This window comes from Leuresthes tenuis, unplaced genomic scaffold, assembly GCF_036924035.1.
Source record: "Leuresthes tenuis unplaced genomic scaffold, fLeuTen1.0.hap1 SCAF_7, whole genome shotgun sequence".
NCBI classification, from domain to species: Eukaryota; Metazoa; Chordata; class Actinopteri; order Atheriniformes; family Atherinopsidae; genus Leuresthes; species Leuresthes tenuis.
In genome coordinates, this window is record NW_027325361.1 from 17,191,879 (window position 1) to 17,210,494 (window position 18,616).

The 18,616-nt window shown below is 42.6% G+C and overlaps 1 protein-coding gene across 1 annotated transcript; it reads left to right on the forward strand.

Moving 5' to 3' along the window:
• The first annotated feature begins 1,008 nt into the window (after window positions 1–1,008).
• cdc34a (cell division cycle 34 homolog (S. cerevisiae) a) lies at window positions 1,009–14,120 on the forward strand. Its single transcript, XM_072389596.1, has 5 exons — window positions 1,009–1,465; window positions 8,793–8,879; window positions 9,295–9,392; window positions 10,976–11,110; window positions 11,197–14,120. The coding sequence occupies exons 1-5, from the start codon at window positions 1,283–1,285 to the stop codon at window positions 11,417–11,419; spliced, it is 726 nt and encodes a 241-aa protein (XP_072245697.1). The 5' UTR covers window positions 1,009–1,282; the 3' UTR covers window positions 11,420–14,120.
• The last annotated feature ends 4,496 nt before the right edge of the window (window positions 14,121–18,616 follow it).

Sequence of the window (18,616 nt, forward strand, 5' to 3'; positions counted from 1 at the left end):
AATGTTCATGTCTTTTTTTCCCCTCCATATTCAACTATCAAGCTTACAATGTACAATGTCATGATTTAAAGGGGACAACATAAATTATCTACACTCCCTTTAAAAAAAAAAAAAAAAAAAAACTCAAATTAGAAATAAAAGCTGTAAGAAGCTTCTGTACTCTTTCTTTGTGTTACAAATAAAATGTGTGTTTGAATTTTGTTATACTCTTTACAGGGAAAATTATACTTTAAATTTGACCGATACAGCAATTATTTCCTGTTTTGAACTTCAGTTCCCATAAAGCTTTGCTCAGTAGCGCGACTAACCGAGACCTCTGCTGGCTAACAGCAAGTCGTTCAGACAAGACAAGACAAGTCAAAGTGATTAAAAACCTCAGAATTTGTTTGTATATCTAATTTGTTTGAATGCAAATATCGCTTTCACGAGCTATCATGGTTCACACACGAGCGAGACGGCAGGACAGGTTTCACCAACGTCTCGGCTAGGATGACTGTGTTTCCTGTTTAGACTTTCAGAATAAGACCTCAAGATGTCGAAGGCGTTTTCTTCCTGAAATGACATTAAATGGGGGTATCGCCACTGTATAAGCATTCGAGCAGCTCAGCTCAGATGTTTGTTTTACTCGAATAGCAACCCAAAAATGTTTAGGGGTTTTAAAAGAGTAGGACTAATATACAAGAAGGAGACCAACTGGCAATTGAGAGATACAAAATGTTCAGTGGAAGATCAACAATTATCCCATACAGACACACTGTAAAATTAGACATTTGTTGCTAAGTGACCACATCGGGAAATGGAATAAAGGATCAGACATACATGCAAATTACCTAAACCTCACAGTGAGCAGAGACAATCTAACAAAACTGGACCACATACAGATATACCATTATTTATTTGTATATGCTGAGTTAAAGGGAAACAAAATGAAACGATACGAAGACCGTGAGAGGGGTTGTATTTTGAAAGCTGTAACCGGAAATCACGTAAATCTAATCTCCGACTTGATTGGAGAAGGTTTAGATGGTCGGCAGAAACTGAGCTCCCCGGGATTGTTCACAACAACAGAGGAAGGCGCACCAGCTCTGACCAAATAAAGCCCAGTCGTCGCGATTTTAGATCCTGTTTTGAAGACATACCAACGGAAACTAACGTCAACGCGTTCCTTTGCGAAGGACTTGGTTCTTCTACGGGTAGCTGCTGTTTGTACCGACCTAGCTTTGTCCTTCGCCGTCACAGCTGTGGTGGGTTGCTGATATATTAATACTAATCGTAGTGGAATATGGCTCAACATGGACATCATGTAGCCAGTTCCCAAAAAGCACTAATGCTGGAGATGAAAAGTCTCCAAGATGAGCCAGTCGAGGGATTCAAGATAACTTTGGTTGACGAGTCGGACATGTACAACTGGGAAGTAGCGATATTCGGACCCCCAAACACGCACTACGAGGGTGGTTATTTTAAGGTGAGTAGCTAATGTTAGCTAGCAGTAAATCTATTGTTCTTGAGCGGGTTAATTTAGTTTTCGCTTTTAACGCGTAAAGGGCAGCCTACAGTTAACTTAAGCCCCAATGTAGCTGTTCTCCTCATAAACGGCTAAAAGCTGTTACCGTTTGGTAAGCTAATGGTAGGTTGTTCCCTGTTTAACCGTCTCTGTGAGGGACCCAGCTCTTTGTTTAACTTTAAATCAACTCTACTCAGTAGGATTGTCATTAGTTTTAGTCGTGCATGCTTCCTCACAGAGAAACTTTTCTTTTTGCTACGGCTTATTTTCTATCGGATACATATTTATATAAACCTTTCGTGACCATAAACGTGTGGTCACATTTGCTAGGTGTTTTTTTTTATGTTAGTCTGTAACAAAAGGTTGGCGAGCTTACAACCGCCTCCAACATTAACTCTAAACAGACAAGCTGACTAACTGGTTCAATCATCTCTATTGTACTCGTCATTACAGTTACGGTTGGGTTGGATTATTCTGAATTTGTGGCCCTTTTACTGAATGAAAATCGCATGAAAACTTGGTTAATTGAATGGATCAATCAAAACAATTAGATCTGGTTTTTAAAAGTCATAGATTACTTTTAGATGAATTAATATTCACTTTTACAGAAACAAACAAAAAAAAAAATGACCCAGTCACATAAATATACTTTTCGTTTAGACGTCTCAAAACATTTTGAAATTGGATGGATTTCTTATATCCAGTTGGTCAAATCAAATTGGGCCTTTTGAAAAACAGAAATGACATAAACGACACATGTAAATCAGCAGGAAAAGCCCAGTTATCCTTATAGGGTGTCATTAAGAGGTTAAGCCACTGTTAACAAAACTGGAAACTTGTGAGGTGAAGCGTACTCGATACTGTGACAGATGTCAGCATTTGGATTTGGACGAATCAAACTAATATCATCAGCTTGCTAACTAATTCAACCATTTGCTTTGTCTTCATCATAGAACAGGAGCCCATGGTTGAGTGGGTCGTTTCTTTACATATTCAGATTTACTCATAGGAACCAGGTCCTAATGCACAGTAACCTTGCCTTTGACATGCAGATGTATCCAGTCTTGTCTTGTCTATTTTCTGGAAACTCGTTGGCAATTTTGTTGTCTGTGTTACTTCCTCCCTTGAGAGCGAAATGTTTTTGTTTCACAAATGTGTTGTTCCTGTTTGAGCATTGGCGTTGCTTACAAAAGGACGGGAGATTTAGGCAACCTCGGTATTCTTCAGTAATTATTTCTGTAATTGCTCACCTTAGACCTTTAGGCGACTGACAGTTTGTTTTTGCCCTTTCAAGCTGGAACTACAGTATCTGACTCACTTTAGATCCCGCTATAAGCTACACACCTACATTGTAAATATACATGCTATATCCTTGTATCTGTTGCCACAGCAGACAGTCTGTTGTTTATTTGTCCCAAACTAAATGAGAATGTGAACATCAGCTTGGAACATTGCAACACATTGAGGGGATTGTTTGAAGTTCTGTTCTAATGTGGTTATTCATCCCGTGGAGCTCTTTGATTAATCGCTTTGTCTGGCAAAGTCTAATAAATCCTCGGTAGTTTTGCTTGAAACTTGGCAGCGATTGTTACTTTGTTTTACATGAGAAAAAGAAAAGATGACAAGCCTTTATTAACGTGGCTTCACAGTCTTGTTTTAGGGGAGGGGGGGCTATATAGGTCATGGCTTCCAAAGAAGATTTCAGTTTTTTGTAATGGTGGCAAACAATCAAATTCTACATCTTCTTATCAGCTTGTTCTCATAATGCTGAGCTATTATTTTCCCCATAAAACAGATAAACTGCAATTTATCGGAAACAACTGCTCACTGTGTTTGGATTATCAAACATACTGCGATGGTTGTGCTTGTAAAAACTGTGCAGAGGTTTCTTTGGTAACTCCAGTTCTTGAGAAGCATTTATGCCTCTGGTCTTTTTTTTTAAGCCTGTGAACACAGAGGGGTCCCGGCCAGGCCACTGTGTGGACCCAGTTCAGTGTGTCAGTGTGAGTGCTGCGTACAGGATTCCTTTGTCGGGCCAGGAATGCACATCCCGGCTGTGAAATCCACCGCATGGTTGTGACTCATTGTACTGATCCAGGTTTCCATCCAACCAGTTTGCCTCATTCTAACAAAAAGCAGAGGAGAGAAAAAAAAAAAAAAAAAGGTGCTTTGACCAGGTTACCCAAACAAACACTTATGACAAGCTGCAGCTGCCGGTTCTTGAGAAACGGGGCAGATACTGACATTGCACGAAACCTGGCTGACTCAGATATTTCTGTCACAGGGGTGTTGTTTTCAGAGTCGCATCATGACTGCAGGCACACGTTGGACTGGGGCATGCTGAAATGTCATTCAGGCACGATTAGGTAACTGACCTGGATATGCAGCACATAACAGCACTTTCAAATTATAAACTGACTGTTGGACCGTAGGTTTCACATGCTTCCCCCATTCGTTCTCTGGTCCGAGACCTTTCAAAGTTGCGTTCTATCCTTTCACACCAAGTGTCCATCTGAACTCTGAGCGTCTGATTACTGGCAGAAGACCAGCTTGACTGATCCTGGGATATGTAAGCAGACCCGCTGAGCTGGTCACTCTCAGAGACCAGACTTCTTCGATTTTGATTTATACATTTTTTTTCCATCAAGGAAATGGTTATAATATTCAGCGTATTTGTGAGTATTATAACTAAAAGTTTTGGCTAGACTTAATAATTTAACTAGTGGCTGGTCAATGTGCAACATAGTGAAATAAGTACTCTGCATTCCTTTCGTTTTTCTGATTTAGAGCTCTTTTACAGATTCCGCTTAGTCACAAAATGATCAAATTTAGATTGCTTAAAAAAAAAAAACTTTTATCAGTGTAATCCAAATCAGATGTTCAGTAAGCCAAAGGTAATTACTGTACTGTCTCCCAACATGCACAGGGGCATGCTTGTGCTTTTAAAATTTAAACATGTAATTTCTCTACAAATCATTGTAAACACCAGCCCCCCCCCCCCCCCCCCCCCCCCCCCCCCAAAAAAAAAGAAAGGGTAGCAGTTTTAAACTTCGCCGAAGCTGTTTGTAAAACTCGTTATTGGTTACTTTTAAATAAATCTGTTTTAACTGTAGTTTTTGCGTGTTTATACTGTATTGTGTCACATTGCTGTTGCCACATCTGGGGTGAAATCGCACCAAACCCATCACATCCATCGTGGCTCTTGGATCTCCACATTGCTCAGCTTCTTCGGGTTCATGGATCAACAAGGACAGCCATGAAGACTTGTGCAGGGCTGTGAACTCCACTTAAGAACTTTGACATCGCTCCCCTCTGTGACATTTGACTAGATTTTTTCCTCCTCTGTCCTGTGTCACGTACCAGAACAGTCGTAAATGTGTCAACTGCATGTCCTCAGTCTTGTGTTTGTGGTGGCAACATACAGCAGAAAAGATCCTGTATGTGGAGAGAGACTGAAATGTACTGCTGTAGAGACACCTGGAAATGAGTTGGAAGGCTGTTTAATTGTTGATGAATGAAATCATAGTGTAAATGGAGTGGCGTTGTCAACTGATAGAGTAGGTTTTCACAGCTGAGGTGACAGAGGGGTGCTGCTCTTCTGGTTCAGGACAGGGTGTCCTGTCTTGTTTAACTTTTGACAGTCAGTTGACAGACGCTCAGTCCTGTTGGGCAGCTATATTAATGGCTCCTTTCCTTCCTCCATTCTCGGGTGCACAGACTCAACATTAGCTTTGCAGTAGCAGTGGAAGGGAGGTTACAGGCAAGAGGGCCCAATCTGGCTGAGTAGGATTTGACTGGGCTGGGCCGAGCTCAGCTGCTGGAGTCATGTTTCCCCCTCTGGCTGTGTCACATGGAAAAAAAGAAGAAATACTGAACAGCCAGAGCAAGATCAGACAGAGCCCTTTCTTGCAGTGGTCACCCTTTGAAAGGAGAGCCTGTTGTGAGCAGAGGTGAGTGTGAGGCCCCAGCAGACAGTTTTAACCGTCCCCCGAAGCACTGGGAGTGTGTTCTTTTCCTTCCTGTTTAGGCCACCAATGTGGTAATCATATTTCTGAAACCTGGCTCTGTGCTCTGTGTTTGAAATGTCAGTGTGGCTAGATGTAATTTTCTCCACTTAAGGTCATTTTTCCTATCATTTGGAGTAGTTGTGTTTTGCATGTGTGTGTGGATGGAATCTGTAGAGATTGTGAAGAGGTGCAAACGGAGAACGGAATGATTTGTTCTTTTCAGGGTCTTTTCATTGACCTGGTTTACTTCTCCTTGCTGTCATCTCCTACAGGGTGGGCGTGCTCTCTCATTCCTGTTCTCTCCTGAATGCTGTTTTTTAGGTCGCAGTCCAAGAAAGATTTTCATAGAATGAGGAAACTGAACTTGCATTCTGTATTACTGGTAACAAGACAAGTCTTTCATAAGTCCCCCTTCTTTCTATTTTTTTTCTTTTTCTCACACTTGGCAGGAAATTGGCTGCACTCACGTCTGCTGCTTAAATGGGTTATCCAGAGTGAGTTTCCCTCGCGCCGTGGACTCTGTTCTTTCTCTGCTCAGTTCATTTCTGAGGCATGACATGCAAATCATCACTCGGCTGCTGCAAGAATTGCGCAGGTTTGCTTGCTGTGATGGGCAGAGATCATATCTTAGCCGCTGTATGAATATACAGGAGGAAAGAAGCACTTTAAAGGCTAATGCAGTTTGTAAGTATAGTTAATAACAGGAACCCAAGTGTGGATATATTTGAACGTCTACCATAGACCAGAGTGATCTGTCAGCCTTCTCTTTTAAGACCTTGCTGCTTTGTCCTCGCTCTTCTTCCCTTTTCCTGTTGTGTTTCTTCTCTTCTGTGTGCTCGGTACTGAGACAGGAGACGAACTGCCCGCTGCTGCAGATCAAATGAGCCACCCGAGCAGCCATCACTTCTTTACCCCGTCCTTGAATCCGTCCACAGTCTGCTGCCTGCTGTGTGAGCAGGTCAAGAGCGTCGGCTGAAGCTGAAATGTAGAATTGTTACAATGGGGAATACAGGGGAAAGCCTCTCGATAAGCTGCGTTGTGAAATCATGCTCTTACCTTCTTATTTGGGATCAGTTTTTGTGCTTATCCTTGATGCATATCCCCCGCCTTCCTGGTTTACTGTTAGCTTGCGTTCGGACTAACAGGATAGTGATGAAAGAGGATGAATCTTTATTGGACGTACTGTATGAATGTGTCATTGCGTAGGCCTACCAGCAACAAGCGAAAAGGTGAGATCTGTTTTTGGTCAGGTGTGTGCAGGCAAACCTTTCTGGTTTGAGAAACTGAGTAAGTTCAAGTCATTTTCTTGAGGATCATTGAGCCTCGTTGCTCTGGTTTCAACAGTTGGCGTAGTCCGATTCATCTAAATGTGTTCCAACGTGATCAAACGAGTTGTGAAGTAAATTTCATGTTTTGTTTTTTTTGTTGTTTTTTTTTCCCCCAGCAGCTGCATTTTAATCATTAAACATTTAAACCTGTTCTGTCTTTTCATTCTTGCCGTTTGGTGAGAAAAGCTTAAATACTTCGCCCACTGGAAGTGTTGGCAGAGCTTTACAGCAAGCCAGTTGTCCCCTTGTTTTTTTTTTTCTGAGAGTCTTCTAACTTCGTTCAGATTTTTTCTAAAAGTAATTCTTAAAGACTTCTGGTGTCAGCCATTGTGGTTAATGCAAAACAAGCTTATTGGCAAACATCCTGTCTGTGACTGTCTGCAGACGTGATGTGGGAGGAGGGAGAGTCAGAGGGGCAGTTTTCTTATGTTAAAATAAAAACGCAAAAATCTCTTTGGTCTCATTTCTCAGCCAGTGGACAGATATGATTTTAATGCTTTCATTGTTTTGAGAGAAAAAGCGAGCGGTCGCTGTTGCTGCATGGCCTTGCTCCCCCCTCCTCCACCAGCAGCCTGCTGGCTGCTGCACTGTTGCCAGCCTATTATGTGTTCAGTGTTGGCTTGAACTCTGCACTCTGCCTGTCCACCAGCTTTCTGCCAGTCAAACACGGCGATTTAAAAAAAAAAAAAAAAAAGTGTGTGTGTGCGCGTTTCTTCTCGATTGTGCCTTTACAGGTCGAGAACAGATTAGTTCTGTTGGTTGTTGATCCCCTTTCATCGTGCGTGCCATAACAAATGCTAAATTTAATGCGGTTTACTGCAGAGGTCGTGACACACTGACACCTTTATGGCAATAATCTGTTACCGGGTCGTTTTGGCACTTGGTTTCAATTATGCAATGGAGTCAAAGAGGGCTGAAGCTTGAAATATTCCAGAGCCCAACCCCCTTTATTCTCCCTGTACTTCTCCCGCTGCCACTCCACCCCTCTGCTCCCATGCAGCTGCCACCCGCCCCATCTCTTCGGCGAGAACCAGCTGACCATGCCGAATCAGCAAATGTGAGCCTGTGTGTGTGTGTATATGACAAGGGGATCAGGAGAAGGTTTCCTGCTGAGTGATATGCGTGTGTGTAATCGGTCCAGTGTGCTCCCCCATCGTCCCCGGCTCTCCCATGGCACGCCTTGTGGAAAAGGAGGAGGGGTCCTGTAGACAGTAAAGGACGTGCGGTTGTGCTTCAATGTTAGGACGTGTAATAGCAGAACACTAGTGTGAGTGGTGGATTGTTTTGGGCTGAAGTGACAGCTGGAAAGGACATACACAATGTCTTTATACCACCAACCCCCCCCCCCCTTCCAGTGTTTCTCTGTGCTCCACACACTTTGCAGCTGAATGCACTGCAAACCTCCATCTCTCCCATCCTCCACACCATATTACATTACACTGTCATTAGCCCCTCAATGCCTCCTCAGAACAGTTAGCAGGAACTCCAAAGTTGCTATTTTTATACCTATTTAATTTATATTGGAGCTATTCAGCATGATTGTGGAGGCTCACTTAGCAGCCCGCTTCTTGACACCGGTGCTGCAACTATGAGAAAAGCTTTAAGAATTCAGCCCCCTCTCTCCTTGTCAGCCGTCTGCGCTTGTGTGTCCTTCTGTGGCCGTTCTTTGCATTATGCCAGTCAATGTCCTCACAAAGGCAGCCGTACTCCTGTCAGTAGAAGAGCAGTATTCAGGAAAAGTAGAGTGACTCCATGTAAGAATATAACACCGAAAGTCGACTCGAGTCAAATCCAGCTGTCTAAGTGTGGTTTAAGAAATCTGTCTGTGTAATCTGTGAAAATGTTTCCTGAACAGTGATAGTTTGGCCGGGAGTAGTCTACACCTGTAAGTTGACAAGTGAGAGGGGTAAATAGACTTCCTGCCACGTTGCTAATATGTCTCCTCACCCCTAGGCTCGGATCAAGTTTCCTGTTGACTACCCGTACTCTCCACCTGCCTTCCGCTTCCTCACCAAAATGTGGCACCCCAACATCTATGAGGTAATTGATCTAAGAATATGAAAGTCTTTGGTAGAGTCTTCAGTGTCCCGTCCTTACTGATTTTGTAATTCAACATGTTAGATTTCAGGCCCTTCTCCCTTTTGACCTTTAAATGACTCAGCTATTTGAGATTTTTTTTTCTTGTTTGTTTTTATGTGTTTTCTAAGTTGCTTTTTAGTGAAACATAACCCGAATCACAGACATGGAAATATGTTTTTCTTAGATTTTTCTTTTTTAGGTCGTAGGTAAAATAAAACATTAGAATTTTAAGTGAAACGCCGAACTTTGCTGAAGGTTTTTACAAAAGTGAGCCAGGTAAAAAGCTTCTTTCCAACCCCACATAGTATGTTTTTAACTGTGTTTGCATGGTAAATGAATTGTCTGAACATAAAGGTGTATTGTGTTGTGTCCCTAGAATGGGGATGTGTGCATCTCTATCCTGCATCCACCAGTAGATGACCCACAGAGCGGCGAGCTGCCGTCAGAGAGGTGGAACCCCACACAGAATGTCAGGTATTCATGTGCTACACAAGCAGCAGTCCTCGCTCTTTTAGTGTAATGGCAAACTGATGTTTTATGTTTTTAATGGTGTTTGACTTGATTGGCACGTTCTCTATTAAGTGATATAAAGAAGACATGGTGTCCGTACAATGGCTAGAACAACGAGCACCTGTTGGTTTTTAAAAATGATGGTGATCGCCTGTTTGACATTGGACCGTGACTCAGGGAAACTCTGCTGCTGATGAGGGTAAATTAGTCCTGAAAACACTTTAGTTTCAAAGGCAGAGGAGGAATAACCTGTGCTGATCAACAAAATGGAGGCTCGGAAGTTTGGTTCTCGAGGCCTTTCTATAAATTGTTCTTAGTTGATTTTAGAGTCATTTTTACAAATATTAATTTTCGCTTTGACAGGGAAGCTGTTAGTGAAGCTCTGAATGTTCTCAGTAGCCAACTACAAGCTGCTGTGGCTCGTCTCTGAGAGAGTTGGTGAAATAAGGCGCGCACTTTGCCTGCCGATGAACAGACTAACTTAAATCCATTAATACTGCTACATTATAACAGAGCTTGTGGTTGATATTGACAACTTCCAGCAATCACTCCCAAAACTCCTGATTACAGCACCCTTTTTTCCTCCTCTTCAGTTGTTTCTGTCTGTAGTTTGACCGAAGAAACAGCAGAAAGTCTGTCAGAACGCATTTTTGTGGTTGGATTTTGCAGGCTTTTGTTCTAACGTGATTTCAGAGAAATGTGCGTATTTTAGGCGTATAGTGTTCACTTCTTTAAAATGACTGGAAATGAGCATCATTAACTTGCTGTAAGTTATCAGATGTATGTTTTCAGTCTGGTTTCCTGCTCCTTAAGCAGAAATGTTTCGCACCGACACACTTTGCTGACCTTCAGGCGAGAAGCATCTTGTGTTTCATCAGCCTTTTTTCTTTTTTTTTTTTACACCAGGTACTTACTGGACCTGTATTCATATATTTATCCCCTGCAGCTTTCCCAGTACTCCCTCTTTAGCTTTACCTTTCATGTATGTCCATCCTACATGGACATACTCTGATAATGTAATATAATAATGAGCCTGCTAATGCCCCCGGAGCCGATAAACAGCTAACAGTCCCACATTATGACCCAGGGAAAGAAGAGCTGTTGGGAAAGCTGGTGAGAGATCATACACTAGAAATGAAGATATTTCAGAGCCGTGTTTGCTTGATACAGTTTGAATCGTTTTAGTCCCTCCAGCTCTTCCATTTCTCTCCTGAGTTTAATCAGAATCTCTTATTGCTCTGTGGTAAGCTTTCAGTGATGGAGCCTCTGCAGACCGAGAGCTGACAGCAAAGTCCCACATATGAAAGTGGCGTCATATTTTTACAAGAAGTCAGTGTTGGAAAGTGTTTGAAGGAAACATGTACTGTACCACCCTGTCTTTAAGCACCCTCTCTCTATGGTAGTCTCCATCCTCTTTGACCTGTACTCTAATTGTCTCGTCTTACCCGTCTTTCTTTGCCGTCTCTCTGCTTTCCTCTCCTCATCCTGGATTGCTTTCCTCTATTTGAATCTCTCCTCACCTTTTCTCTTGTCTGCATCTCTCCCAGGACCATCCTGCTCAGTGTCATCTCCCTACTGAACGAACCCAACACATTTTCCCCGGCTAATGTGGACGCGTCCGTCATGTACCGCAAGTGGAGGGACAGCAAGGGCAAGGACCGAGAATACATTGAGATCATCAGGTACCACGAGCGATAAAGGCACAGTTGGTCAGTGCCGCAGAGACACAACGTTGTGGCACTGACGTCGTTTTCTCTCCGTCTCACAGGAAGCAGGTGCTGGCTACCAAAGCTGACGCAGAGAGGGACGGCGTCAAGGTTCCCGTCACACTGGACGAATACTGCGTCCGCACCCAAGTCCCACCCACAGACGACGGCTCAAACCTCTTATACGATGACTACTATGACGACGAGGAGCTGGAGGAAGACGACGAGGATGACAATGAAGACTGTTGCTATGATGAGGACGACTCTGGCACTGAGGACTCCTGACCACGCCTCCCTGTGATGTCACCCGCTCTCTCCTCCACCACCCGTGATCAGTTCTTATTCTCTTCCACACACACACGCCTCCGTCTGCTGTTATGGACTGAACTTTACGTCCCTCCCCCTTCGTCCTGAGTCTTCACATAGCACGGCCCCCCCCCTGTGCACCCTCTGTCACGTGCAGTCATAGTCTGCACACTAAAGCCTGATGCATTGACGAAAAGAAAGCTGCAGAGTTGTTTTTTTATGTTACATCTAACATTTTCTCTTTTACGTTTTTCATTTGTCTGAGTAGAAGTTGCACACAAACAGTGTAATTCGATACTTTTGAGTTTTCTTCATCTCCTTGTGCTCAACTCCACTGATACCCGTTTAGGTTTCCCTAAAAGCTCATCAGCTCCCAGAACCTTCTCTTCCATAGATGCTGAGTGGAACAAAGCTTTCTTATTGGCAGGTTTCTTTTGGGCTCGAGAGCGGTCACTTCTTTTACATCATCAGCAGGCAGGAATGTAACATCACAGATCAGATCACTGTAAAACAAGAGGAAAGTATTTGCAGGGGAAGCTAATAATGTAAAAATGGCGTCCAGTTTGTGTTACAAAAAGCTGAGTCATTTCCGCCTGAGCCATGCATGGGACCTCCAGTTAGCAGGCTGTTTGAAGCCCTGCCGCGCTTCACCTTTGACCTTTTAAAGCCACAGGGCTCATGCTGCTACCAACGGGGAAGTTATCAGTTTCCAAAAGCCGCTTGCACTCCCTTGTGCCTTCCTTTTATCCCTAATGCCCCAGATCTGAGTGACTGGCTGATCAAAGCAAAACCCCACCGGCAGACATACAAAAGTGACGACAAGCATTTCTTTTCCTTAAATTTTCTTTTTCTTAGTCAAGCTTACAGTTTAAATTGCAAACAGCGCCCTCCTGATGGAACACGTCTCTACTTATTTATAGCAGCATCTGTCAGATTTATCAGGGGCGTGAGTGAGAAGGGTAAGATCCAACAGCTGATCTAAAGAGTCTGGATGTAGATCGAACATCCTCTACTCGCTGCCACACAGCCTTCATCGTACAAGCACATGCTACTAGTGGCCTGGATGCATTAAACATCTAGCTCAGCTTGCTGCTGCTCATGAAATCCAACGTACTGTATTTAAGAAAAAAAAAAAAAACTATGCAGACAGTGCTTGAACTTCCTTAATATGCAGTGCTTTAAATGTGGCAGCACAGCTGGGTCTGACAATGAAGTCTCAAGAGAGACTGTGAGATCAGTTAGAGATGGATGTGTGCAGCTGTATCTGTCTTTGTTTGTCTGTGGTTTGTGGTTCATATTTAGAGTAGCACAAATATCCACAGCAGAGGAGTTGCGTTGAACGCCAACTTTCAAAGCGCTCGCCCCCTACCGGTGGCTGCATGCGTCACCCCCCCACCCCCCACCCCTCCTTACTCTGAAATGCTCGACTGGACTGCAGCAATCTTGTCTCACCTGAATCAATGAACTCTGCTACCTCGGAGCAGATCAGGTTACAGTGCGTATGAATCCGAGGAATGGAAAGTGGCCACACGAATATGGGCGTTTTGTTTTCAGTCAGCTGTGCGCCGTCAGATGCCCTCTCCTCCCAGGAGTGCTCTGCTGCACGCTTAAAACACATCGCCGCCATCCAACAGTATTTTCAAGGAAATTCTGAGAATCACTGTAACCGTGTTTCCGCCGTGTGAACATTTTGCAGATTGTTTAAGAGATGTGCCGAAAAGTGTGGAGAGGAAGCTGAAAACGGGAGGAATCTGGGCCAGGGTTCAACTCTGAGCAGGAGAATTTGGTTCTTCACTAGCATGCTGATATGTATTCGTGGTTTTAGATCTGCTATAAGGGTGGGGATTGTGTCCGAGATAAAAAAAAAAAAAAAATAAGGTTCGCTAACTCACTTTTATCTAAATCTGTGGCGTTGTGAATGGGCTGAAGGGTTTGTGTTTTTAGGCTTTTCAATTTTGACGTCATATTTTTATTTCCAAAATTTGTGGTGTGAGCTGCATTGTTTTCTTATTTGTATTGAGATTATTGACTCGATTAAGAAACCAGGGTTGGTTGTGATGGATTAAATATAGAACCAATTTACAGAATGACCTTTAAGAACAGGAAAGTTGTATAGAAACCAAACCATGCTGTAATAATGACTTGGCTCTGAATGCTCTACAATGAGTTTTCAATACTGGATAATAGACTGATGTCCTTCATATGATTTATGAAACAACCCCCCCCACCCCACCCCACACTGTTTTTTTTTTTGGTTTGTTTTTTGGGAAACTGGGATTTCAATTTAGTCAAACTACTGTTTTCTTATCCTCCTTCCTCCCGAAGCCCCTCCCCCCCCCTTAAGTTCTCTGAGCTGTGATTGGTGGCAGCGTCACTGAGGGAAAACCCAGGAGTTAAGAAAACAAGAACCTCAGGAAAAAATAAAAAAAAGAAAAAGACAACCACCAAACGACAAACAAATCCTCCTTCAGCTGAGTGAGCCTGACCCCTGGGGGCACTCACTGTTGGCTTCAAAGGACTGTTTACAATCTCTACCTTGATATGCACATGTGGATATTTTGACGATCACTTGATGTTTTTTTTTTGTTTGTTTTTTTTTCCTTTCTTTTTGTTTATATTTTATTTTTTTTCTTATGGTTTGTAAATCTATTTAAAATCTGAAATAAAGCTCTTTATTAGATATTGGCTGATTATTTGAAATTTTATCTTTTTTTTTTTTTCTCCTCCAGTGGCTTGATTTTCCCATCTTTCGGTGGCTTCGACGTCTGATTTGGTTTCTGTGTTCTTTTTCAGGCACTGAAATTAATGGCATTTGAATGAAACTCAGGGTTTAGCTCTGAGAGCTAAGACTCGTGTCCTTCCTTTTCCATTTACTGTGATTTTAGGAATGCACACGATGAGATGTGAACCCAGTAGTCGCCCTGCTGGGCTCAGAGGGGTGGTGGAGACTTTCTGTGTTTTGTGGGAATTTGAGGGGAATAAAACGTCTCTAAATGGACATGGTCCCCTCTTTCCTTCTAGGAAATATTAATCTCAGAGGAAACAAAGGTAAGGCATTTCTGTGTTTGTGGAGGCTTTTAGTTTAGCCGTAATTGGTCAGTTTTTGTTGCGTTTTCTTTAATGTCAAACTTTAATGCATCACATTCAACAGCGCTTCATGTGGAGATTTGGTATTTTCTACTTAATCTTCACTAAAACAATGAGGATTTGATGTCCAGTCTTCATATTGGATGTAAGCTGGATATCTGTGGGTCTTTTTGTTCAAGAAGCTGAACATTTAAGGTGTTATTTTGGAATTTTTGGGCAAAACAAAACATTCAATATAGATATAATCGTTAATTATAAGTGACCTCTTACTGGCTCTTGTCAACACTGTGGGGAACTAATTTGAAAGAATTGGCTTTGCGAGCTAATGATTATTTTCACAAAAGCTGAACAACAACAAAGATGCTGTCAGGAGGAAGGTTGGGCTGTTTGATGAAAGCTGCACGAGAAATGATGTCCGTGCTTCTTTTGAGAATGATCAGATTAACATACATGCAACAATAAAGTAAAAATAAAAGCCATGTCAGGAAAGAATAGCCACTTGGCTGAGTGAAGGAAGGAAAAACCCTTTGCATTTATGATATTAGTGTAATATTAGTCTCTGGTTTCATATTCAACGTCAGATTTTGTTGCATCTTTGCAGTACAGTGAATCCACTCTGATCATTTTGTCCCACTGGCTTTGAGTAATACAATTTCCAACATCACCTGCACACTAAGGCAAAGTCTCGGTGTGTTGTCCTACAACTTCTTTTTATGGCTCACGTCAACTAGTTTCACAACTAGCTTTTCGGCTTCTGTCTGGATGGCTGCTTCATATTCTTTTGAGAAGTGCTGCATACAGTATTTGATGTAGAAATGGTGATTTACAGTTCCATAGACTATTTTCTTTAGCCATTTCCCCCCTTTGTGGTAGCAGAAGTGCTCAAGGAGCAGTAACATCCTACTTTATTTTAGTGTTTTAATTCAAACTGTGACTGACTAGTTTCCCACTTTTATGGAAATGCATTACAAGTATCCTGCAAAGCGCCTTTAATTGCTTCCTGCCATGCAGACAAACCGTGTCTGCACAGCATTTCTTTTAGAAAACACAATGCTTAGGGAGGAAAAAGAGGACTTGAATCTTAAAGTAAAACTGTTGCAGTTAGCAGGAACAGAAGAAGTGATTGGATCTGTGTCTCGGGATGTAAATCTGTCTCTGTGTTGTGGATCGATATGGTTGCGTTGCATGTTGAGCACAAACATAGAGCAGAAGTTACATGAGTTCAGCATAAGCAAGTTAACAGCCTACCAGTAAGTCACAAATTGCACAGTTGGAGTAACTCATCAAGCAGTTCACGCCTGTCTCAGGCTTCTCAAACATTTTCTGAAGTACTTCATATCAGCCAAACTTTCTGTTTAGTCCTTTACACATGCTTCCACTTTGACATTTTTAAGCAAAATATAGAGAATTATAGGCATCTTTTGTCCGAATTCTGTGTTTATGCATTAATTACCTAGCACATCCGGGGTCAATAGAGTGTAGGGCTGGATATTTAGCATGTTTTTAGCATTCTGTTTTGCTGAGACAGGGACATAGACTTAAAACTCAAACTTGCTGTTGACACTGAAGTTGTAGTCCCTTGTCTGAATGAAACTTTGGCTGTTTCATCCTGGTTTGGCTGTTTGTTTTAGCATCTTTAACCAAGCGGTCGACATTTAACTGTAACTCCATGTGGCTGTGTTTTTCCTTACAGCTGCATTCAGCGAGCACAAAAACTGAGGTATGAAAGCATTTGTTTCTGTGACTAACTGCACAAACAATAGAGTTCATCAACCTGCCTCCAAGGGAGTGTTTGTCTTATGTCAAACAGATAAAATCTCCTAATTAGCTCTATTTATTATGTATAATTAACCGTTTTATTGTTCACCTAGAGGGCAATTGTCTGCAGTAACAACATAACAACCCCCTATTCAGCAACTTCTTCAGCAACTCTCGACACATTATTTCACAAGCTGGTCCTAGTTTTCTCTTATAGTTTTGTATGTTCAAACAGACTGAAGAGGGCATGTGATGAGATTCGAACCCATCAGTCACGTTCATAATCAGAGAGATGGAGAAATAAAGAATCCCCCTCCCAAAAGGAATCCACTTAGTTTAATCTCAACACCTCTAGAGGGCAGCAGTAGCTTGTTTCTTGTGACAATGAGCTCTTTGTCAGTGGCGTTCACAAGCCCGAGGAACCACAGAGATACAATATATTTTCGAGTCTGAATACTCCTGGATATAAAAGTAAATTGGTTTTTCCAGTTTAACACGCTGTTAAAGTGCCTTGCTGTTTTTTTTCTCGGCTCACACTTCTTTGATTTTCTTATCGACAACATAAGCTGACGATGCTTACCTGCTTTTGTTGGCAGAAACGTCCTACCCAAAGGAACAAAGAGTGAGATATTGATATAGGCCATATATAGTAGTTTATCTTGTCAATGTGCCAAAGTGTAGATAAACTGTCAGGAAGTGCTGTGTCCCTGCATGTCGCTCCTGCACTCCTGAGTTATGGGGTTTATAATCTCTCCATATTCTTATTTCTCCTGCCTTATGCAGGCCCACCAATGGCGGCCTATGATCTGCCTCCTGAAAATGAAAATCATTAATCTCTCAAATGTCTTGAATGCGATTTCATCTGACAAAAATTATAGATCAATATACCACGTTTTGGTGCTTGAGGCCAGTGCACTAAGCAATATGCTTGCCTTTCCTGGATCTTCCCCCCCTCCTATCCTTTAACCAGCCCTCTCCTAAGCCATCCCACCAGTCTCCCCTCAGAGGAATATATCATATTTGCGGCAGAGTCCATCAAATTTGCTTCCTGTGGCGACAGGTGTGACCTTTTGCCCTGCGTGTGTCCAATCCAAATGCCAGGTCAGCGAAGCAGAGAAAGCAAGACACTCAAATGTTGCTGGCATTTGTTGAATTGCTCCCACCCCCCCGTGTGGTTTCGTTCATACTTTTCACAATGTTATTGTCTGAGTGGGTGAGGTGCCGCCTTTAAAAAGTGACTGCTAGATCGGAGGCAGATGCTCCACTCTGCGGCAGCTTTACACTGTGACCATGAGTCACATGTGATGAGATGCCGCTTCTGCTCCAACTGGCAGTCCAGCAGAAAGCTGAAGACCCTCAGCTACAGGAAGGCAGCTGAGTCCGAGCCCTCTGAGCACGCAGGGAGAACTGCAACAGACTAGAGAGGTGAAGAAATGCGAGAAAGCGGGGAGATGGTGGGGGAAGGGTGGGGGTGGTCCATACGTCCATGTATGAGATGTCTCCAAGGCAACAGAAGCTGTGAAGGTGGGAACAGGTTGGCAGGCAGGAAGAAAGATGGATGGCAACAATAAGAGGTAGTGGGGTAAAAATGGAGCTTATGACGTGTCTGGCCTCTGTTTTTTTTTTTAAAAACTTTTTTTTACCCTATAATAGGTGACCATACGTGTTGAGAGTAAATGCAGACACAGACACACACTGCGCTAAAGGAACATGTGTTCAAACCTGGAGGTACACCAGACCTCCTGCTGTTCTTTTGTGCAGCTCATGAGAGTAATCCAAACGGAATACTTTTTTTCCTTGCATATGTCATTGCCCCGTTTCCTGCCTGTGTGTTGGTACGTCTGTCGCTGCAGCGAACGAGCAAAGCACAGACACATCCACTCGGATCTGTTAGTCAGCGAACGAGTGCACTTTTCAGAGTTATTCTCATTTTCAGACAGAGTTGTAGAGGCCCGGCCCCTTAATGAGAGCAGAACAGGCATATTAACCTTTTCTCTGAACATTCTCTGAAGCTCGGGTATCGATCTCATTATTTTGTAGAGGAAGCTGTTAACAGTGTGAGTTAGGATTCCCCAGCATGTGCCGTTTCAATTTGAATGAACTTCTTCAATTTTTTTCACTCTCATGTTGGTCTTTTTGATTTATTTTCTTCCTGTTTTTTAATTTTGTGATGACGAGTACTGCCACAGACCAGTGATACGACAGATTAGCAGATGAACTGTACATTTTGTAAATAGGTTAATCATCTAAGTTATGTTTTCAGCAACATGGTTCAAAATAACAGTGGTTTCTACTTTTTTTCAGCCTCTTCCACAGCTTCAGCACATTTTC

What these genes read in the sequence shown, in the direction of transcription:
- cdc34a (XM_072389596.1), top strand. Translation starts at nt 1,283, where the DNA reads ATGGCTCAACATGGACATCATGTAGCCAGTTCCCAAAAAGCACTAATG. An exon ending in AACCCCACACAGAATGTCAG is followed by an intron (nt 9,393 to 10,975) that starts GTATTCATGTGC and finishes CATCTCTCCCAG; the next exon opens with GACCATCCTGCTCAGTGTCA. An exon ending in GAATACATTGAGATCATCAG is followed by an intron (nt 11,111 to 11,196) that starts GTACCACGAGCG and finishes TCCGTCTCACAG; the next exon opens with GAAGCAGGTGCTGGCTACCA.